General features: G+C 35.4%; 2 protein-coding genes, 1 non-coding gene and 1 pseudogene across 10 annotated transcripts in view; 2 read left to right on the top strand and 2 right to left on the bottom strand.

Annotated features, from left to right (window-relative positions):
• Positions 1–562: 562 nt before the first annotated feature.
• TIPIN (TIMELESS interacting protein) lies at positions 563–19,289 on the top strand. Of its 6 annotated transcripts, XM_039865247.1 has the most exons (9): positions 6,926–7,062; positions 8,960–9,024; positions 9,546–9,687; positions 9,807–9,885; positions 10,093–10,168; positions 12,887–13,009; positions 13,237–13,300; positions 17,056–17,262; positions 18,709–19,289. In XM_039865247.1, the coding sequence occupies exons 3-9, from the start codon at positions 9,552–9,554 to the stop codon at positions 18,897–18,899; spliced, it is 876 nt and encodes a 291-aa protein (XP_039721181.1). In that variant the 5' UTR covers positions 6,926–7,062; positions 8,960–9,024; positions 9,546–9,551; the 3' UTR covers positions 18,900–19,289. The 6 variants fall into 6 exon arrangements, with proteins under 6 accessions (XP_039721186.1, XP_039721180.1, XP_039721181.1 ...); XM_039865252.1 differs by lacking the exons at positions 6,926–7,062; positions 8,960–9,024 and adding an exon at positions 563–582; XM_039865246.1 differs by lacking the exon at positions 8,960–9,024 and having other exon boundaries at positions 6,907–7,062.
• Positions 13,604–13,737, top strand: LOC120604775 (small Cajal body-specific RNA 14). Its single transcript, XR_005653422.1, has one exon.
• Positions 18,277–18,398, bottom strand: LOC120604689 (uncharacterized; annotated as a pseudogene).
• A 2,189-nt stretch (positions 19,290–21,478) lies between the features above and the next one.
• DIS3L (DIS3 like exosome 3'-5' exoribonuclease) overlaps positions 21,479–23,241 on the bottom strand; it is a 30,345-nt gene continuing 28,582 nt past the window's right edge. For 2 of the 3 annotated variants that reach the window (XM_039865254.1, XM_039865255.1), the window contains 3 exons: positions 22,500–22,645; positions 21,928–22,102; positions 21,479–21,842 (listed from right to left, as the gene is read on the bottom strand). In XM_039865254.1, coding sequence (XP_039721188.1) covers positions 21,534–21,842; positions 21,928–22,102; positions 22,500–22,645 — 630 coding nt within the window. In that variant the 3' untranslated portion in view covers positions 21,479–21,533. The remainder of the gene's footprint in view (positions 21,843–21,927; positions 22,103–22,499; positions 22,646–23,241) is intronic. The other variant, XM_039865253.1, reaches the window with a different exon arrangement.

Raw genomic sequence — 23,241 nt, forward strand, 5'->3', positions numbered from 1 at the left:
GGAGTCCTGTATTTATCTTAGCCATACTTACACACAACTTGATAGTATAGGATATTATCAATTTATGAGTCCATATTTGCCTCTTACAAATTAAGATCTTTTATTCTCTTATTATGAAAAATTCAGTTGAGATATTCAAAATAAAAAATGTCTAGTTATTGCAAACACAAATTATTTCATATGAAGGAATTCCCTTATGATATTTTCTCATTTTAATACCATATTTTCTTACTCTCTAGTTATGAGAGACTCCTACTCTTTATTCAATGCTTTACTATTATTAATTCCCTTTGCCTATAATTCATTCTGTTCAGGGTGGGGCTGATTTTTTAAATGTTTAAATAAATAGCTAAAGAATACAATTCTTTGTCTAGATTTTTAAGCTCCGTGAGTTTGGCAGCTGTTCTATTGAGTAATTGAGTGAAGGGTAATACTATCCTTCCCTCCAGCTTCGGAGGTGGTACATCCGCTTCCTCGTTTTGGATGTCAGACATTCTGAATGCAGTGAAGCCACTGGGTTATTTTGGGAGCCCCTTTTAATGATTATTTGGCCTTCATTTAAAGGAAAGATGCCTCAACAAGGTGAGAGATGATGCAATTTCAATTGTTCTCTAAGGATGTGGCTTCAACAAGACAGGATGTTAGATCCGGCACCTTTTTTTGGAGGGTAGCGAGGGTAGGGACCTGGCTTGGCATTTGAGAGAGGAGATGTGCACCCTTGGGAAGCACGTTGAAAGACGATATACTTGGACATAACAGCTTCCTAGATAGCAGCTGTGGAGAAGGAAGTCTTGACTTCCTTTAGAATCACAGTCCAGAATCCCAGATATTCTTATTCTCAAATCTGATCTGAGATTAAACAAATCTCTTTCCCAAAATCATTTGAATGCTTGTCATTATTGATCTTTTAAAGTTTTTTTTAGTGCTTTCTTCTATTCAGTGGAAAACTCCTGCATCATCCTTTTCCTGCCAAGTGCTTTGCAAAGATTACAAGCAGGAAATTTAAAATGAGAATAACCATTTGAGCTACAGTGGTCTGGGAGCTGTGCTAAGAGCATATGGGGCCTACATGTGCAGAGCCATCTTAAATCTATCAATCTTTTTTATAATTTACACTCTTGGTTAGGGGCCAGGTCAGCTTATAGAGACCTGAGAATTTGCCTGAGTTTCATCTCTGACAATGAAGTGTACATAACACATAGTTCTGGGTTTATATATACTTTAAGATATTATAAACTATAATTAATAATACATTGATATATTTTATAGTTTTATATACTCCTAGAGGGCAAGGAATCTCTTCTCCATAATGTGCCAGATTACTTTAATTGTACAGCTTCATAAATATAAATTTTGTTATTATAACGATAGCATTGTTGTGTCATTATAATTGCTACTGAACCATATGGTTATTTATCCTTGCTCCTATGTGTGCTTTCTCTGGATAGACCTTTATAACTAGGACCTGGAATAGCATCTGATATGGGGCTTCTGGCTATAGAGAATAACAAACAGTTCACTGTAGAATTTTAGAACTGGACCAGAGAGGTCATGGTGTCCAATCACCCCATTTTATAAATGGGAAAACTGAGCCTCGGAGGGATCAGTGGTAACCTTCTATGTCACACAGTTAGGTACAGGTAGTACAAGGACACATCTTCTGATTCCCAGGCCAATTATGGTTTAAAAAGTCTCAGTACCATGCCAAATAGTAGATAGGTAAAGTTTGTTTTGTTTGATAGTCGTCAACGAGATTTGTTTCGCTGTGACATTTTCAAATATCTTTAATTATAAAGACACTAAAGAGCTTGGTAATGCCAAAATGACAATAGTATTATTTTTCTTTTATCTATCATCCCTTTCTCTAATTTTGATACTTACCTTCAATTTCAAGTGCTATCAAACCATATTTGGCATACGTTCAGCAGATTTGCATGGATCATAGTCCATACTTCTTTTGAGTTCTTTGAATTTGGGACCAGACTTAGAAACTGCCAAACTAGATGCCATTCAAATGTAGTTTATAAATGTTTGTTTTTTTCAAAAAGCAATTTCATATAATGTCCTTAATGCATACAGTTCAAATTTAGGAATTTATTTTAGGGAAATGATCAGAGATGTACACGAAGATCTCACTGTGGTAAAAAGAAGTTTCAAATCTGGAAAGGAAGGAAAGGGAGAAAATCCTGTGGTGTTCTATTGGAATTGGATAGGAGGATAGAACATATTTTATTTAATGGTCTGCAGCTAAAGTTATAACTTTTATATATGTAAGAATTTCGGTTTGGGCTTCCATTTGTTCTCTTTCCCTGGGCTCTGCACCCACCAGGGTGGGCCTGCCTTTAAGTTCTGTCTCCCAAATATATAATCCTAACTGGCCCTCTTTTTTCTCACTGGCCTCCTAATGATACTCCATTCTCCATACAGCAGCTAGAGAATCTTAAAAAACAAACATTAGTGTACTGCTAAGGCCCACCAGTGGCTCCATCTCTAGAAACCCTTTTCAGAACTATCCAGCAATGCCTTCTCCATACCTCACTTCGTCCTACTTTCCTCCCTAGTCACCAAATTCTGGCCACCATGACCTTCTTTCCTCCTTCTGAACACCCATGCTTATCCTCACCTTTGGGCCTTTGGGCTTCCCGTTTACTCAGATTGGAGCAGTTTTCCCTTAGTCCTTTGCTTGGCTGCCTCCTTCAAGGAAATATCTGCCCAAATTCTCACTCTTTCTACATTGTCCCTATATTCATTCTCTGTCACATTGCCATTTTATTTTCTTCTTTTATTATTTTATTTATTTATTTACTTATTATTTTCTGGTTCCCTATTGGAAAAGAGGGACCCCATCTCTCTTGTTTCCCATTTCATTGGTGACTCTGAGAACCACATCTGCCATATAAACAATAAATATTTGCTCAATGAATAATTTTCTCCCTTCTCTTTCTGACCAGATCCTGTAACAATATCTTGAGGCACATTAATTACATAATATGATCCAATGTATCTCTGTTTTATAGAAGATGCTAGTTGCTGGAAAAGGTTGGGTTACACTATAAATCAGTAGCAAATATTGGACGGGATCCAGGTCTAGCATCTCTCCAGCCCCATGCTCTTTCCACAGCAACATACCTGAGAGCTAACTGAAGCCAAAGACTCCATTCTCCTCATGCCTTTTCTTATATTCTTTGTAAAGATATCTATAGAACCGTACCATTTTAGAGAAGGAAAAGTCCTTAGTGAGTTTCTGAAAAACTCTATGATGTGCTGTAATACCCTCTTATAAAAAAGAAATATTCCACGGCTTTTACTCAAAAATTTTTGTCACAGATTTTTAGCCCTTATTGACAATAAAAAATAAATGTTTTTTTTCATAAAATTATTTTGTTTTATTTCAAGCTGTTAGCCAGTTTGCAATGGAAACATAAAAAGAAGCATTTTCACTTGAAGGGTTAAGACTTCTGGAGAGAACAATTTATAAAATGAAATAATCAGCTAATTCACATGGCCCTTTTTATTCCTCCCCTTACAATCATAGTACTTTTATTGTTTTGTTTTGCTTGCTTTTTAATACAAAAAAAAGGACAAAAAATGATTACTCATTCAATTCCTATAAAAGGTGCTATATATCCCAGTTCAGTGCTATATATCCTCAGTAACTGGAAACTCAATAAATACAATCAAATTAATTTAAATGCCATTGAGGGAATTTTCTTCTCTATTTTAAAAACATTTTTCATACTTAGAATTTTTTTACAACTTTCTGAGGTATAATCACATAAGATAGGTGGCACTGAAACTATAAAATTTGAACAGTTTTGACATATGTGAAGAAATCATCATTAAATCAAGACAATGAACACATTCATCACTAGTTTCCTCAGGCTCCTTTAGAATCCTTCCCTCATCTGCCCATTGCCCCCACTATAGTTTGCATTTTCTAGATTTTATATAAATGGAATTGTATGCTATGTACTCTTTAATAAGCTCCTTTTTAGTCAGGCTTCTTTCACTCAGCATAATTGCTGAGTTTAACTCATGTTGTCTATATCGACAGTCCATTGATTACTAAGTAGTATGCCATTTTATGGATCTACCACAATTTGTTTATTTACCTTTTGATGGATATTTGTGTCATTGCCAGTTTTTTGGCTCTTCCAAATAGAGCTGCTATGAACATCTGTGTATAAATCTTTATGGCTATGTTTTCGTTTCTCTTGGGTAGATAGATACCTAAGATAAAATGGCTTAGCCATACAGTAGGTGTATGTTTAACTTTTAAGAAACTTCCATACTATTTTACATTCCCACAAGTAGCGGGGGAAGAGTTCTAGTTGTTGCACAACTTTGCCAGTATCAGGTATGATCAGAGTTTTTAAATTTTAGCTGTTCTGCTGGACGAGTAGGGGTATCTCATTGTGGTTTTAATTTGCATTACCCTACTAATGATATCGAGCATCTTTACGTACTTATTTGACATCCATATATCTTTTTCGGCGAAATGAAGGTTTAAATCTTTTGCTCATTTTGAATTGGATTGTTTGTCTTATTATTGAGTTGCAAAAGTTCTTTATATACTCTAGATACAAGTCCTTCGTCAAATATACGATTTGCAACTGTATACTCCCTGGTTGTGATTTGTCTTTTCATTGAAGAACAAGTTTTTAATTTTGAGGAAGTTTGATTTATTGATCTTTTTCTTTTGTAGTTCATGTGTTTTTGTTCTAGTTAAGGAACTTTTGCCAGTTGAATGCCATCAGGGAAATTTTCTTCCATATTTTGAATAACATCTCTTAAACTTTGAATATTTAAAATATGCTCCTTGGTCATGAACATGCTTAAAGAATCTCTCCTCAGCTCCCTCACCTGGTGAGACCGCTCTTATAAAACATTTGAACATAAAACATTAAAAAATTAATGTTAATATTAACATTATTATTAAAATTAAATATTAATATTAAAATTGAGAGTCAAAATAACTTAATGTTTTTCTTTTTTCAAATTTTTCAAATTGCAAAATTCCTTACCATTGGGAACACAGAAGAAATAATTAGAAAATGTGAGACATGAAAGTTGGATAGTCCTGGTCTCAATCTGTCAGATGGCTGAGTGCTTGCTTCTTCTATTCTGCTCTACTTTGGGAATACAGTCATGTGCTGCTTAATAACAGGGATACTTCTGAGAAATGTGTCATAGGCGATTTCCTTGCACAAACATCATAAAGTGCACTTACACAAACCTAGATGGTATTCGCTTACTACACACCTAGGCTATAATGTATAAACTATTGCTCGTAGGCTACAAACCTGTACAGTATGTTCCTGTACTGAGTACTGTAGGCAATTGTTATAAAATGGTAAATACAGTACTTTTATATGACTGGCAGCGCAATTAGGTTCATTTATACCACATCATCACAAACACATGAGTAATGTCTTATGCTAAGACCTTTAAGTTCCCAAAAAGGTGTTCAAAGCTCTGGGCAGAGGAGTGTGTCTTGGGCCCACAGGCTCTAGGCTCCTCCCCAACTGAACCTGGGCACATTGGGGGAGGGACAGACGGAGGGGAGAGGGAAGGAAGGAGAGAGGAATGGAAGTAAGGAGTGAGTCCATGAGAAAGTCAGGTAGGACATGAAAGGCCACCTCATAGTCAACCTTATAGCCACACTCCGGGGCCTGCTGGTTTTACATTAGACATCACAAAGTAATAGGAATTTTTCAGTTGTTATAATCTTATGGAATCACTACTGCGTATTTTGTTGAGCAAAACATCATTAGGCAGCACATGACTGTACTTATCACCTTTTATTTCCATTAAATTCTAAAAATTATATGGATTATAATAGGTAACATTTGTTAAGTACTATCATTTAATCCTCATAACCCTATAAAGTAGGTATTATTATTAATAATGAGGAAATTGAAACAGTCAAAAGTCACTAAGTCGTAAATGATGGAACTGAGATTCAAACCCAAAGCTTCTGCTCTGGGCAAATTTTTTTTTGGTGGGAGAGAGGGTAGTATATAACTTTAATTTCTCAAAGTGCTTTTTTATTTACTTTATTAGACATAGAGACTAGAAACTATTTGGATTAGAAGAATGCCTCTTGCTTCAGTTATTCAGATTCTAGAGGTTGACATATTTCCAGTTCAAATTCATGTTAATTCAGTTGTTTAACATTGTTATTTTGCATAGAAATAAAACCATAAAATTAAGGAAAATGTGGTATATACATATATTTGCACACATAATTTTAGATAGCTAAACTTACATTTTTTTATTTTCACACATTCGATTTATTCTAATTTTACTATTTCGAGCTATAAAAAAAATGGAATGTTGCAGGGACTACTCATCTTGGTTTATCAAATCTTGGTACTGTATTTGCTGCAGATAACTTTGTTTTTTGAATAGTTAATGCATTTATATGTTCAAAAAATTAAAGTTTCTATCCCCACAGATGAGTTACATATTTCCCCCCCCAGTTTTGTGCATGTGGCTACACTCCTAACTCTTTACCTTATTTTTTCACAGTTCATTATTCAGTAAACAATAAAACTCTCATGTTCAAAGAATTGTTAACTCCGAATTGGTAGTTCTTCGTCAAATTTTCTGTCTCTATCCTTTATACTCCACCCACAATCCAGTTTTCTAAAAAATTGAGACATTTCCAAAGTCTAAAGTACCTAGAGCTCAACAAAGGTGAACATCATACAAATATGTGGGCTTAAAAGAATTTAGAAGGAAGGAAGCAGTGGGGACAGGGTCGGTGGGACCGGCGGGACGCCGGAAAAGCAGTCAGTGGTGAGTGGTATGACCTGAGGGAGGCGGGTCTGGCAGTACTGCTCTCGCAGCGCGCAGATTTGGCGCCAAACACGGAGGGCTCTTCTCGCGGCGTTAGCTCTAGAGTCTCGCGAGAAGCACGGCTTGCGCGTTGCGCCAATCCTGATTCTGTGGCCACTGCAGTCTGCGTGAAGTGAGAGCGGTCTGGCGGGAGAGTGAAATTCCTGGGGAGAGACAACCAAGGGAGTCAGGCTGGGCAGCCGGGGTGCTGAGGAGTCGCAGGTAGGGAGTGAAGAGGCTGGAGGACGGGACTGAGGCGGACGTGGGCTGAGCGGAACAGGAGAAGAGGCCTGACTACCCACGACCTTGCGGGGAGAGGAGGCAGGTGGGGAAGGGGGCGGGCTCTTTTACTTGTTTATGGTTCGGGTCGGCCTCTATCTCTAAACCGAGCCTTTAAGCGGGAGGGAATGTGTATCAGATACATTGTTACGTGGCCAGATTCCGTCCAGGGGCCTCTAAACATTCAATGAATGAAGTTGAAGTGAGAGAATAGGCAGGAGACCGACGATGAGAAGGTTGGAGAATGGATGGGACGGGGAATTTAGTGATTTTAGGGATGGTTAGCAAAGAGGTACATCTAGTCAATCTGGTAGGACTTCCCTTGCGAAAGGGGCCTCTCTTTTGATAAGTTGGAAAACGTACATTGGACACCTAAGGGTCTGGGAACAAACAGTAGTTCCATTGTTACCTTCACTTCTCTGGGAGCTTGACGACTAGAGGAAGAAGTCAAGAGAATTTCATCCATGTCTGAAAAGAGACAGTATGCAACCATTGTCAGGAAGTGAAAGATAGAGATATCTTATTCACTACCAATTTACTGACAAGCCCCATCCCATGCTTAGTACCTTATGCTGCATCTTGCCACACTTATATATAGTTTGTGCGTTGTCATCAAACTCAGAGCTCCCTGTTGGCCTCAAAGGTGTGAACCCCATTTCTTCCCAGAGGCCTTAACTAGAATGGGGCTAACTATATTTATTGTCCATAGGAAACTGCTTGAGAGTATATGATTTCTAACTGCCTTTCTAATTTTGAAAATCTATGGTTCTTGAGCCTTACTTGAAGATACACTGGGTCATCATCAGCAGTTGATACTTGTTTTGTTTTTATGTACTTACGGTCATGGAAATTTAGAATTGGAGAGACTAGAGATCACCTAACTCCAGTAGTTTTAGTTTTGGGGAAGCTTTGGAATTCTCTTCTTCCTTCATTCAACAAATATTTATTTAGCATCTTCTGTGTACCAGCTTTGGGGATACAGTGGTGAAGCACAAAGAGACCTACATGGTTTTTGCTTCTTTACCCTTTTAGAGCTACAGTCTAGTATGGGAGACAAACATTAATCAAATAATCACACAAATAGAACTTAATATTGAAATTGGGTTAGTGCTATGAAACTTGTATTTGATGCATTTTTGAATGCTTATAAGAGGATTTAATTTAGGGAAATTGGGGTAGTTTTCTGCGAAGGTGATATTTGCAATCTGAAAGTCAGGAAGAGCCTTCAAGATAGGAAACAGCTTTTGCAAAAGTCTGAGGAATATGGCTCTTTAAAAAAACTGAAAGAAAAGAGCATGGAGAGTAGTGTTAAGTGAGGCTGGAGAAGTAGGATACCAAACCATGCAAGGCCTTGGAGTTTTATCATTATCCTAAGAGCAGTAGGAAGCCACTGAAATATTTAACCTAGTGGTAATGTGGTCAGCTTTACATTTCCAAAGGTTCAAGTTTGAAGTGGATAGGAGCAATGGAGTAATCCAAGTAGAAATATTAGGAAGTGGTTGTGGAGATAGGGGGAAATGGACAGATCCAAGGGATATTTAGGAATTAAAATGGACAGGATATGTAGGGTAGGGGAAAGAAAGTGTCAAGGATGACTTGTAGGTTTTTGACTTGCGTAGCTGGATAGATGACATTCAGTGAATTGGGAAAAGTAGAAATTTGGTTTTGCACATAATAAGTTATAGGTGCTTTTGAGAAATTTAAGAGCTATAAAATGAGAAGTAGGGATCTGGAGCTCAGATTTGACTCACTAAAAAATTAGTCATCTGTAAATGTTTATTAAAGCCATGTGTGTAAATGAGTAGAGAGGACCTAGGATGGAATCTTGGATACTTACTAGGTTAGAAGAAAGATGAATCTTCAAAGAAGATCCAGGAGGAGTGTCTGGAAAGGGAGGGAAACCAGGTGAGTATTGTTTCAAAAGCCAATGAAAACACTTCCAGAAAAAGGAACTGATTAAAAGTGTCAGATGTTGCTAAGAGGTCAAGTAAAATGATACTTCAAATGAAATCTTACCTAGAAAATCAGTGTGTAAATAGACTTTTGTTAAAAGCTGCTCTGGTTGAAGTGGGAGATGAGGTACCTGTACCCTGTCTATTTCATACTCATTTGGACCATGGTTTAAAGCCCTCTGAAAAGTCCAAATCATTTTATGTTAGGGGAAATGGAACAATAGAAGTAAAATGATTTGTTCAAAATCATATTGTTGTTTAGTGGTAGGGTCTACATTAGAACTCAGTTCTTTCCATTTCTAGCCCAGTTCTTTTTTACATAACTATTATAGTCTCTACTTCTTTTCATCATGTGTGAGTTTCAAATATGGTTTAGCTGACTGAAACACGTGAATTTTGCTGCAGGTGGAACTTAACTGTGTAATATGAAGACTACTTGGATGAATAAACATGTTTACTTTTTTTTCCCCATAGGAAAAGATGCTGGAACCACAGGAGAATAGCTTGATTGACCTACCAGATTATGAACATGTAGAAGATGAAACTTTTCCAAATCCTTTCCCACCTCCAGCTTCTCCAGAGAGAGAAGATGGCGAAGGAGCTGAAGTTGATGAAGGTTTGTATAGAGTTCCAGAAAAATGTCCATGTTCATTTATTTGTCTATCAGCTTAGAAATGCTACATTTTATAGATGAGGCTTAAGTTATTTAATATTAATCTTGGTATATTTTACCAGAGCCAGGAAGAGGAACACCTATTCTTGTACCTCCAAAGAGAACAGTTAAAAGGAATATGCCCAAGCTAGATGCTCAGAGGTACATTTACTATTTCCTTAGACATTTATACTTTTTCTTTGCATTTTTTTTTTTATTTGATAAGCTTTTGGTTGGAATGACTTGGAGATCATATTTCTAATGACATTATTTTCATGTCAGTGGGTAATACTTTTTTCTTTTTATGGTCTTGGTTTGGCCTTGATGGCTTTAGAAAACTTGTAATTAAAAACATATTTCTATTCACAGATTAATTTCAGAGAGAGGGCTTCCAGCATTAAGGCATGTGTTTGATACAGCAAAATTCAAAGGTAAAGGTCATGAGGTAAGAAATGTCTGATTTTTATTTTAGATCTTTGTTTTTTAAAATAGTCATCCCTCTGTATCTGGGGGGGATTGGTTCCAGGACCCCTGTGGATTCCACAGATGCTCAAGCCCCTTATAGAAAAAATGGCATAATATTTGTATTTTACCTACACACATACTTTACTTCTAGATTACTCATGATACCTAATACAGTGTAAATGTTATATAAATAGTTGTTAAACTGTATTGTTTAAGAAATGACAAGAAAAAAGTATATGTTCAGTACAGATGCAACCATCATATATAGTCTAACTAGATAGCAACATCAGCAACAATGTGACATTTTTTTCTGAATATTTTTGATCTGCTTTTGGTTGATGCAGAACCCACAGATATGGAAGGCCAACTGTATTTATAAAAGTAGGCCTGCTTTCATGTTCTTAGGAATCTTGGAATATTTCACAGATACTATCATTCATCATCATATCTCTTGAGAAACTAGGATGTTGTGGAAAGGGCACTGTTTGAAAAATCAGAAAACATGCTTTGTAGTCTTGGTTTTGTCTCAGTATAGCTTTTGGAAAATCACATCTGAATCAGTAAGCCTGAATTTGTACTTTATAATTTTGAGGGAGAAAATTTGTCTGCATCAAAGAGTGATTTTAAGCTTCATGAGAGCAAAGACTTTGCCTGTATTGATCACTTTGTGTCTTCCAGATATGGTACTATGCCTAGTTCATAATAGGCATCAGTTAAGTTTTGTTGAAAAATGGAGACATTTAAGAACTGTCAATCACTGAACAAATGGACATTTAAAAATTTTCTTACCTTTGAATCATGTAGAGTGTAGATATAATTTTTTTGCAGCTATCTTTATAGAGTTTTGCAGTTTATGAAGTATTTTCAAATATATTCTTTGAATGTTCAACCTGTCGGGTAGATGTTGGTACCATTATCCAATTAGGGAAATTAAGTTTTAGAGTTTTAAGTGTCCAGTACCAATAGTTAGGGCAGAGTCTAGATTTCCCATTTTATAGCTCGGCTAGAATAATGTTAATACACCAGTGAGCACCATCTTGGTGTGGTATGCAGGATAATTGGAAAGAGGGAAGAGGTGGGAGGCAGATAAGAATTGAGAGGCTGTTGCACTACCAGTGAGTGGTATGAGGTGAAAATGCTTGGATAGGGTAGTCAAAAGGTGAACAACATGTAGTACTTGTAGTTGATTGGATACAAGGAAGTGAAAAAGGAGTCAAAAATAATCCCAAGAATTCAAACCTAGGAGGCCGAAAACTTATACATTTGCTCATCTTCGGTGGAAAGGAAGAGAATATAAATAACTCTGTGTCCTATTTTGCCACAAAATTAAATGTAAGTCAGATTTATTATAACTATACCCAGCTCAGTTAATTCATTGCCCTTATTGAAATTTTCAGGTAGAAATGATGAATTTGCTTTGAATTTATGAAGTCTTCATCATTTTCATAATAAGATAGACAGATATCAGAGATATTTTGTTTCACTGGGTGAGGTGGGCTCCGAAAGAATTTATCTAGTTTTCTGTACTTTGCCCTTGAAAATTCTTATTTTCTCACAAGGTTGAATCCTAATTGTTTTTTTCTTTATGTGTGACTTGAGACTTCCCACTGTATTTAGGTATTTCTATTCTTGTGTCTCTTGGGTCTAACATGACATTGTGACGTGGCTGACCACATATCTCCAACAATTGGAAAATGATCTTAGGTGATTGAATTTTTTAAAAAACTTCTATCTGTATTATCAGAATGAGAATAGTAAGACATTACACTCTCAATATCACATGTTTAGTTATTGGTAGAGTTGATTGTCTTGACTATTGGCTTCTTAGACAAGATGAAATAACAGCAACGATAATTGCCAACATTTGAGTGCTCACTTTTGTGTCAGTGCTTTACTTGTATTACTTAATCTTCCTAATAACCTGATGAGGTATATATATTATTCTCATTTTATACATGAAGAAAAAGGCACAGAGAAGTCATTTGTTCAGAGTCACAGCTGTTAAATGGTAGAATTGAGATTTGAATCTATGTTGTCTGATTCAGAGCATGTGCTTTTAACTATTTTTCTACTTTAAAATACTGTTAAGAGAAGAATAAAGTATTTTATAGTAAAACCAGGGATTTGGAACTTTCCTCATTAGTCCAGTTTATTAAACATGTTTTTCATTTTAATTTTAAAAAAATTTAATGTTAAGTCGAAATTTCAAATATAGACAGGTATTGTGGTCTGAGAACATTTAAACTATTCTTGCTAGTCTTTGGTACTTTGCCCTTGGGATTTCTGAATATATTTTCACAGTGCTGAATTCTCAATACTTTCTTCTCCATATATGATTTAGGCACCTGCCACTTTGTTTAGTTATTCTTAGTTATTCTTAAAAGATATCTTGACATATTTTATTAAAGTTTATTTTTAGTGTTATTTTAGAATTCTGAAAATACACGTGATTATTTTTTAACTTTTATGAAGTTTTCATGTTTTTTTCCTCTGATTTAAAAAAAAGTCTGTATCCAGTGCTCTTTTAGACTGTAATCCTCTATGCCCTTAATATTATTTTTCTTTTTAAAGTTTCTTCACCTGATAAGTGTAAAATGACACCAGTGACTTTGACATTACTATTCAATTCTAAAATCTGCCGACAGGGTCAGTTCTGAGAATGAGGTTTTTATTTAGCATTTTTATTTTTATGTGCCAGGCTGAAGATTTGAAAACACTAATCAGACACATGGAGCACTGGGCACACAGGCTATTCCCTAAACTGCAATTCGAGGATTTTATTGACAGAGTTGAATACCTAGGAAACAAAAAGGAAGTTCAGGTAGGTGTTGTGCTTATTATGAATATATTCACAATGTTAAATAGTACAAGGAGAGATTTAGTTAAGGCTAAGTAGCTGTTTGGGGTCTTTATTTTGAAATCTGTCTTGGTAGAGAGAAGGAAAATTGGTAGTTATTTGAAGAACAGCTTTTTTGAAACAATTGAATAAATAACCATTTTCCCCTAAATGTTGTTAATGAAATTGTAAAAATATCTCTTTATTTTCAGACCTGTTTAAAACGAATTCGACTTGATCTCCCTATTTTACATGAAGATTTTATTAGCAATAATGGTAAGAATATAGGTTTACCTACTTTATAACAATTTTTCTTTTAGAAATGGATTTAGTTGGGGTAGACAGTATTGCAGGAGCAGGTTCTTAGTCTATATTGAGTATAAAATTAAAGAACTCTGATAGTGACCGACTAATCCTTTGTAGTGCTTGTTAGTAAAAATATATGATAAGATTGTGTTCATATACATGTACACTATTAAAAGTGGCTCTGGGGAATTAGGTGGAAAAATTTGATGATGAAATAGTTTACATTTCACTTAAGAGTGCAGATCCTGGATATAGGACTTTGGTAAGACCTATGTGACTGTTCCTGGTATTGATTGCATTTGTTAGTTGTACAATGCAACCATAGGCAGTCACGTACATCAAAACATGGTTCCTGCCGACAGTGTCTGTATAGTTATCAGATTTTCTGTGCGATGGCTCCATACACGTTTATTTGGTTTTGTTTTTTAAACTTTTAATAGATGTAGTAGAAAATACAGGCTCCAAATAGAGTCCCCCAAAGTTATTTATAAATTGCTTTTGAAAGTACGAAGGAGTGTCATTTAAATAATCCAAGACTTAATTTTTTGGTAATATATGGTATGTACCGATGGCATGGAGAGAAATTAGTTATAGTACTAAGTCTCACAGCATATACCACTGGGTTAGTTAGTTTATTTAGCAGTACTTTTTGAATTGTGTACTGTGTGCCAGAGGTTCAGTGATAAAGATGAGTAAGATAAGACCCTTTGCCTCATGGGCTAACAGACATAATGAACAAGTCAGACATACAACATTGCCAGTAGTTTGATAGGTGCTGTAATGAGAGAGATGGATAGGGGTAGGGTGCAAAGGAGCATAGTTTCATCTAGGGGAGGGGAAAGCTTCACAGTGGAGCTGGATCACAGGTATTTGATAGATGAGCAGTAGAGGCCAGGCAGAGATGATTTTGGATAGAGAGAGCCATTTTGCAGAGGAGTAAATGAACAAGGGATCATTCATGGAATTATAGGCATGCTGAAATATTATAGGGTACAAAGAGGAGGCCTACATCAGAGTGACTTGTTTGTTGTTGAATGTTTTCTTTGTATCCTAAGAGAATAGTCTTCAAATCTTTTGGATCAGGCACTACAACAATAAAAATGTTTTGAGCATTTGATTTACTTATTTTATTAATACATGTACTACTGTACCTTTCATAATGTACATTTTTGTTGTCACCAAAACATTACTATACAGTTTTAAAGTGAGAACAATATGATTGAATTTTCTACCAGATTTTTTTTCCCCTAGAAATCTTGGCTAGAACTTCTTGATCAGTGATTTGATAGTACTCTTGTAGATTGTTTTTCTACCCCAAATCTTGGTTTTACCTTACTAAGATCCATAAAACCAAATGTAAGTAGATCATTAACTGTACTTAATAAATCTCTGTATTCATTTTTTAATCTCATTCACTTATGCAAGGATTTTTCTTAGAGTTTATTAGGAAATATTTACTCTTTTTTAATCAGTTGATTTTCTTAAAAATTAAACAGGGGTTATGTTGTGTTATTTTTAATAAATGTGTAGTCATGTCACTCCTCTGCTCAAAGCCCTGTAGTGGCTCCTTATTTCACTCGAAGTAAAATCAAATTTTTATAATGTTTGGCTTAGCTCTACAGAGTCTGTTCCTGTGTCCTCACCCATCCCTCTTGCCTCTCTGACTGTATCTTTTGCTATTCCTTGCCACACTGCTTCAGCCACACTTGCCTCCTAGCTGTCCCTTGAATCTTCTGGGCACATTTATGTCTTAAGGATTTTGCACTCTTTCACTCTGCCTTGAACACTGTCTTCCGTCCTCCCTCCCACATCCAAATCTGCAAATCTAATGGCCAGCTCTCTGACTTAAGTCTTCCAACTGTGCTCAAATGTCAACTCTGTGAAGTCTCTGCGACCACACTGTTAAAATTGCACCCCTTCCCTATTCTTGATTCTTTTGCTTTTTTTCCCATAGCAATTATTTCCTTTAATTATTATTAAATTTTCTTATTTGTTTATGTGTACCAAAATGATAACATCCTGCAGTACATCGAATATTTCTGGCATTGGCTTCTTTGCCACAATAGCTTGCCTATGAATGCTGCAGTGAGTGAATTTCATGTGTGATTCTAATTTGTTTTTAATCTCATTTTTATCCTAGTCAAAGCTCCATCAGTGGTTGTGTTCACATTGCTTTTCCATAAAATGTTGTTTGTATTAAAGAGGTCATTTACTACTGATGATATCTTTCATGGCTCAAAAAAATAATAGTTCTTTTTTTATTTCATTATTATTAATTCAGAATCCTGTAAGCCCTATAAGGTGAAGCATGTTAGAAACCTTATATGTTGTATAATTAGTTCTAATATTTATTTCTTCTCCAGCAATGTTTTCTACATATACTTCATCAGTATATTCTTACAAAGGAATGCATTTTAATTTCTTGAAACATATTTTTTTCTGTGTCAGGAAGGAAAAATATATGGCCTTTTGTCTTTCATTATTAAGGAAGAAATTTAAAAAGGGGTTTGGATTGTAAAAGACTGGATTGAATGTCATGATTTTTAAACCTTACTAGAATAACTGTAAATATTCGTCTTCATGTTTTAAATGTTTTACTGGTTGTGATGGTTTTTACTCTCACTAGCTAATACTTCAATGTACAGTATAATACATAGGACAAAGATGGTATATATAAATTCATATTTCAAATGGTGCTCTTGGTAATATGAATTTTTTTTGCCTACTTGTCAGATATGATGAGGTTATCATTTTTTTTAAACCCAATAATGTGAATGCTGTAGAAAAAGTGAAATGTCAGCTTTGCCATTTTCTTTGTTCTTGGTTGGCCTTGTATTATCTTCTACCTGCAGGTGTTTTATTTTGCAAAAATCTTTTAAGCTACCACTTGTGCATTTTGTTGGGGTTGTTTTGGTTGAAATGATCTATCCTGTCAGTCTCCTTAACGGGGCAGTCAGAATCAGCTGTAAGTCGCAATATGCTGACATTAATAAATGAGTGAGGGCTTAACCTTCCTTTCCTCAGTGTGGAGCTGCCTTTGTTCAGGTAGCTTACAGCCCAGATAACTGTCGTATGGATAAGTGATAGTTTGTCACTTCCAGTTCTTATTTTAAATGTGTGTTAGTAATACTTATTTTTTCTTAATTCTTAAGTGAAATATAAATGGAAGATCTAATATTTACTTTCCGTATCACTGTGAACTATTTTAGTGATATCCTACTTGGCGATAACTGGTAGAGAGCACTGAATTTTTTAAAAAATTAACTTGGAAATATGTCCACAGATCTCTAAATTTCTTTTCCTTTTTCACTTTGTGTCTGAGTTTTACCCTATTAAAAAATAGCCTTATGTAAAATTATTACTGACACTGACAAGCTATTAAAATGTTTTTGTTCAATGTAAAACAATATGCTTTGGATTCTTTAAGTTCTTTTATTAGACCAATCATAAAATATTTCTAAGCATAGCTAAGAACCTTTGTTTTCCGTTCATGCATATTTTTAAACTAGTATTTCCATTTGACTTAAAATGCCTCTTTAAAGTGATTTTTAAATATTCCTTTTACTTGTTTGAATCAAGCATGTGTTGTAACATTCTCATACCTCACAAATTGTTTTGGTTTGCACCTTGTCACTTTAAACTGGTTTTCAGTTAATAGCTGTATAAGCTCTTTTTCTAACTATTTTAATACTAGAGATATACTCACTTTTTTTTTTCTACTGCAGATGAAGTGGGGGAAAATAATGGCCATGATGTAACTGCTGTTGAATTAGATCCCTTTTTGATAAACTCATCTGAAAGTGAAAATTTTGCTTCTGAGTCAAGTAGAAGCCTAACTGAAGAGCAACAACAAAGAATTGAGAGAAATAAACAACTGGCCTTGGAAAGAAGGCAGGCAAAGCTACTGAGTAATAGTCAGCCCCTAGGAAATGGTAAATTTTATGCTGGTTTTTATGTGCTGCCATTAATATAGCAAGGGCATGTTAGAAATTTTAACTTCTCTACTATCTCCCAAAATAAAATACCTCTAGGGATAGAAATATGATATAGTATATTAAGTTTATGTACGTTTGAGAGAGAGATAGTGAGTGTGTTAGCTATTTGGAATCCTCAAAGAATAAACAGTCCAAGATGATTTTCTGAGTAGCTGAGTACCTCTTAAAAAGTTATTTTAATCATTTAAAATTGATTGTGAATCTTTCAAAATCATATCCTTCCTTGACTACTTAAAACGTGTGACACACAATTTAATTTTAGGATTATAATTATGAGCATTAATTATCGTGGTACTTTCCTAAACATATAAAATGCCTTTTGCACCCATCGAGGATTTTAGAGCCATTTGCTATGATGTGAATGTCCTAAAATGTTTTTTTAATTGCATTGTGTCACTTTTGTTGTGAGCTATCAGTTTATCTGTTACAGTCCCTTCTCTCTGTTAAAACTGCCTTAATATTTGCTGTTTTTAAAACAGACTATGGGTTTGGAAACTAGACAGCCAAGCTTTTAAAACAAATTGGTTTTGAATGAAGCAGGATGACATGTTATTTTCAGTTTCTACTCCAGTTTTTCCTTTTGAAATAGGAAAATAAGAATTATAATAAGTAGTGAAGATACCATGTTATAAAACAAGTTTCACCCATAATAAAATTCTCAAGTGAAAATTGACATTATCATGAAATGAGTTTAATTTTTAAATTTACAAATAGATGCTTTATTACTACCATGTGAAAAATTACATGAAGATACAGCTGTTGTTAATAGCAGTATCTTCCTTGCTGTCATCAAAGTATATCTAGCAATAAGCATTTTAAGGCTCATCTTCTATTTATAAATATACAACTTTATTATTTATTTATTTATTTATTTGGTGAGGCAACCTTTGGTTGACCTCATAGATTGCAAGGACCTTGTCAGCTTACAATCCCTTATTTTTTAATTTTTTACGCCTACAGCCCCTGGTCTTCCTAGGTGGTCTCCCATCCAAGTACTAATCAGGCCTCCTGACCCTGCTTAGCTTCTGAGATCAGACAGGATCAGGCCTGTTCAGGGTGGCACGGCTGTAGACATAAATATACAACTTTAAAATTTGCCCAAATAGAAATAACTATCTTATATTTTCTTTACTATAGATCACTCTGACAGCTAAGAGCATTTGATTTTTAAAAACTTCCATCTAGTAGTGATTTTGAATGAGAACCGTTGCATTTGCCGTTGCATGTCTTTTCAAGACTTGCATTTTTTAATGGATTTTATACATGTATAAAAATAGCTTTATTTGGAAGAAAGTGGTCATAATTAACAATTACAGTGGTCGTAGATGTCATTTCTATTCAGGATCAGGTGCTTATAACGTGTAATAATGATTTCTCTTTCAGATTTGTTAATGAACACACCCAGGGCACAGAGAGTTGAAGACGATAATATAGGTGAAGAACAAAAAGAGGAGGAGTCAGATGGATTTAACAAAAACATTCTAGACAATTCACATAATGATGCTGCTGCTAATACTGTAAATGAAGAGGAGGAATTAAAAATAGAGAAAACACAACTGGACCAATCCTTTTAAAATGTACAGCGGTACCTTTATGCTTCATCCAGAAATGTCACTGAGGTTGGATAGGCCTCAACCAAGAGAATGTCTGTTAACTTGGTATCGTCCAAGTTTGAGATTACTGTGTATTTTGTCTGGTTTGAAATCCTTATGTAGTGAAACCTTTACAGATTCCTGTTTAAAATCTGAGATTTATAATAATGCTTGTTTCTTATTAACTAGTTAAGTCTATTTATTCTCTTTAGTGTTTATATAGATATGACTTCATAACAATGATTAGTAGTTAATAAGCAGTTTCTGCTGCTAGGGTGCTATTGAGTGCCTTGTTTTCCCTAAATTGAGTGGTGTTTTAAGTTGTAAATATATAATGAATATTGTCCATTAAAAAAAATCTTACAAACTGTCTCTAGAGGCTTTATGAAAGTTTCTCATTGCTGTTTAGTTCTGCATTTTACACTTTGGGTTAAACATTTAAGGTTTTTATATATGTTCTCATGTATTCTGAGGAGTCACTTTAATACTTATGAAAAGGTTGATATATTTACTGGCCCGTATTTGTTTGTAGGTGCTAGGGAGGTTCAAATGCTCTTTGGTACCTACTGGCCAGTTGAAAAGGAACTTGCAAAGTATTATGAGGAACACTGAGCACCTACAGAGGATTCATCAGAGACCATTGAGTTAGTGGAGATTCCAAGGATTGGGAAGTACATGTATAATAATGATACAGAAATGAAAATCTAGGAAATAAGATTTGGGAATGATGAATATGAAGCTAGAAGTGTTAGGGCCAGATGATGAGAGGACCTGATTGGAATTTTTCCTGCCTGAGTTTATCAACTTGGTGGAGGGGTAATTACAGATAAGAAAGTACCACAGTGACAACCAAGTTTAAAGGTCTATCTAGTTCTTGGCAGGAGATTCCCATGGAGGAGAGGGAAAGGTAAAACTAGTTTTTACAAACTAGGAGATGGGAAGGTTGCTTTTTGTGAGAAAAACTGGCAGAGCAATGGTGCTAAAGTGGCTTCTATCCATGAAGTTGGGATGGGTATCTTGCTCATTTCAAGTAGGGATGGAGAGTGACAAAGATGTTTTGGTTGAAAGGCTAGGAAGCTGAGTATAAGAGCATATGGGGTTTGGTGGGTGGTGGCTTTAGGCTTGCTGGGGATGAGCATAATGAGGAGCCAAGAGGCATAAGCCTCAGAGGATTGTGACTTATTGCTGCCAATAGGGGATCAGCTGGAAGATGGAGCCCAGTCTCTTCAGATGCAACCAATACCTAAAGTGCTTCATCAGGAGGGCCTATTCTGGCCTCTGTCTACCCTCACCAACTGGACTTGAGATGACTAAAGAGTTATTTTCCCAGTGGTGGGCTTTGCTAGCAGGGACAAGTCTCCAACGAGGGCAAGACTAATGCAACTCATCATCCGAGGAGTACTCAGAAAAATGAGGGTGGAAAGGGAGGCTTGAGAGAACAGACCTTACCTGCATACCTCACCCATTTCCTATGTCCCTATGCCCTATCACCAACTGGTACTAGGGATAGCAGGAGAGGTTAGTCGAATATGAAATAGTGGGTAGGTAGACAAGATTAAGTTTTATCAAAGTGACTGAAAAGTTAATCTGACAGTTGTCAGAGGGGCCGATGACCCAAATGGCCCAATGTAGCAATTACTGGAAAAATTAAAACTTGGTTTGAAAGAACTGATTTGAGACAACCTAACCAAATATCAAATCTGGATTAAAAAGTGGTAACCTGACTTACAGTCACCATTCATTTCTGAAAAATCAATTTCCATAGTGTCCTAATTATATTTTATTTAATGAAATGTTGATGAGAAAACATTTTACACATAGTAGTCCCCCTTATCTGCAGAGGATATGTTCTAAGACCCCCAGTGGATACCTGAAACCTTGGATAGTACCAAATCCTATATACAGTTTTTTCCTATATATACATACCTATGATGTTTAATTTATAAATTAGGAACAGTAAGACATTAACACTAATAAAATATAACAATATGCTGTAATAAAGTTATGTGAATGGTGTCAGCAAACTAGCATGAATTTTTTACAATTTCATAGATTCGTTCTTCCTGTAGATCTTAGCAACCTCAGCATATGATTTTTTTCTTAACTCATAAACTCATATTTTCACTTAGAGGAAGCACGTTATGGCTTCTCTGGGGTATATCCAAATATACTAATATCACTATTCTTGTGCTTTGGGGCCATTATGAAGTAAAACAAAGGTTACTTGAACACAAGCACTGCAGCCCTGCACAAGTCAGTCTGATAACGGAGATGGCTAAATGACGGGTGGGTAGCATATACCCACTGGTATGTGATGGATATGGGATGGTGGAGCAGGATGGTGAGAGATTTCATCATGGTATGCAGAATGGCATGCAATTTAAAACATGAGTTGTTAATTTCTGGATATTTCCCATTTAATATTTTTGGACAGTGGTTGACTATGGGTAACAAAACATGGAAAGAGAAACTGCAGATAAGGGGGGACCATAGTATGTGAAATATGTACCTAGTTCCAATCAACTAGAACATTGGGTGACACAAAATTAGATTAACGTTAATGTTGATAAAACATTCAATAAGGCAAAAAGCTCTTTTAATGAAGTAGGAAGAGTATTATATTTCATGACTGTTTGAAACATCCAGGAGAGCTAGGTCCCGTATCTCCTCCAGAAGTGTGTACAGGCTTCTTCCCTTGGTTTGACAATATTTTTGATAATCTTCTTGAATGATGTTTACTTTGACTTCCTGGGCAAGCTGAGCTTCCTCCACAGATCTAGTTACTTCTTTCACTAAATCACTCTTTAGCAAGAGGGAACTCTGATGAAAAAGTTCTGTATCTGGTATCATGTATGGTTGGTTTCTCATTATTTCAAGCCTGATTGTATCCGAATGGCAACGTGAGGCCTGTACAGATATTCTCACCTATCAGAAGAGAAAATGCATATTACTAAATCACATTATTTGTTCTTTACATTAAAATCAATACCTAATGTAAATACAGACTTACTGTTACATGGTCAAACAAGTGGAATGTTACAGATTCTCCTCCTGTTGTGGTAGAGGTGATTTTGTTTTGAAATCGTTGAAGGGATCCTGGTTTCCATTCAGAACAGCTATCTGGGCCACATGAGATCACTAAACCATCTTTATTTTTTAGATAAGCAGCACCTTTAATCCCAAACCTGAATCATTGCCAGAATAAAAATCCAGAGATAATGTATTCTTAGTATGCAGATCTTATACACTTATCTAGAATGCTAGTTTTTCTTCTAGATTAAAAACAACTTTTCCTGTGACTTACCTTCAAATACTTATTTCATTGATCAGATAAAAAATATCTTGCTAAATAAGAAAGTAAAATCCTATCCTAAGACTGATACAGAAAGTAAAATCCTATCCTAAGACTGATACAGATATTCTAATCTTTTATAATCACAGTGAGTTATATATTATTTACACATAGTAACTACAAATAATTGCTAAAATAAATGTTTTAATAAATGATACCTAACATACTGTTTGTGTTTAACACTTTTAGTTTAACTATGATTTCTTAACTATTTGTTAGACATAACATACCTTGGTATAAATACAAGCACACCATTTGTTCTAATTGAATAAATAACCCCATCGGATATGCAACGCTCCTCAGTTTCTTGGTCTTTGTCTTTAAAATACATGCACTGGAAGAGCTCAGTAGACTGCTTCTGAGAATGCTGTGCTGCCTGTGAGAAGAAACACAACCCTAAAGCATGATGACAGACTTCCCTGACATTCCTAGAAAAACCATGGAATTCATAGTCCCACAGAAACAATGTCTTTAAAAAGGCTTGATTCTATAAAACCATTAATACGAATATTCTCTATTAGAGTTAAGTCAATTTTTGTGGGAACCAAACCATCCAATATCATTCCTTCAAAAATGTCTTAGAAAATTCTTTAAGAAAGCAACCAGTTTGTTATTTAGAACCTGTGTATAGTTCATTCAGGTAGAGAGAAAGTATCCATATCTATGTCTATCTTTATTTTCAAGTCTGTCCTACCAAAATCCTGTTGGTGGAAGTATAAATTAGTACTACTATTCTGGAGGGCAATTTAGTAATATGTATCAATACGTATACCTTTTATCTCAGCAATTCATTATCATCAGGAATTTATCCAGGCAATAACCTGAGAAGATTGTAAAAGTGCATACACACAAGGATGGTTGTAAACTGGATTGCCTAGAACAGCGCTGCGCAACAAAACTTTCTGCAATGGTGAAAATGTATATCCGTGTAGACACTAGCCACACACATTTATTGAACATGTGAAATGTGGC

The sequence above is a fragment of the Pteropus medius genome, unplaced genomic scaffold (genome assembly GCF_902729225.1).
Source record: "Pteropus medius unplaced genomic scaffold, Ma_sr-lr_union100, whole genome shotgun sequence".
NCBI lineage: Eukaryota > Metazoa > Chordata > Mammalia > Chiroptera > Pteropodidae > Pteropus > Pteropus medius.

Excerpts from the sequence above, each read along its gene's own strand:
- TIPIN (XM_039865252.1), top strand. The coding sequence starts at position 9,552 with ATGCTGGAACCACAGGAGAATAGCTTGATTGACCTACCAGATTATGAA. Across the intron at positions 9,886-10,092 it reads CCCAAGCTAGATGCTCAGAG|ATTAATTTCAGAGAGAGGGC; the intron begins GTACATTTACTA and ends TTCTATTCACAG. Across the intron at positions 17,263-18,708 it reads TAGTCAGCCCCTAGGAAATG|ATTTGTTAATGAACACACCC; the intron begins GTAAATTTTATG and ends TTTCTCTTTCAG.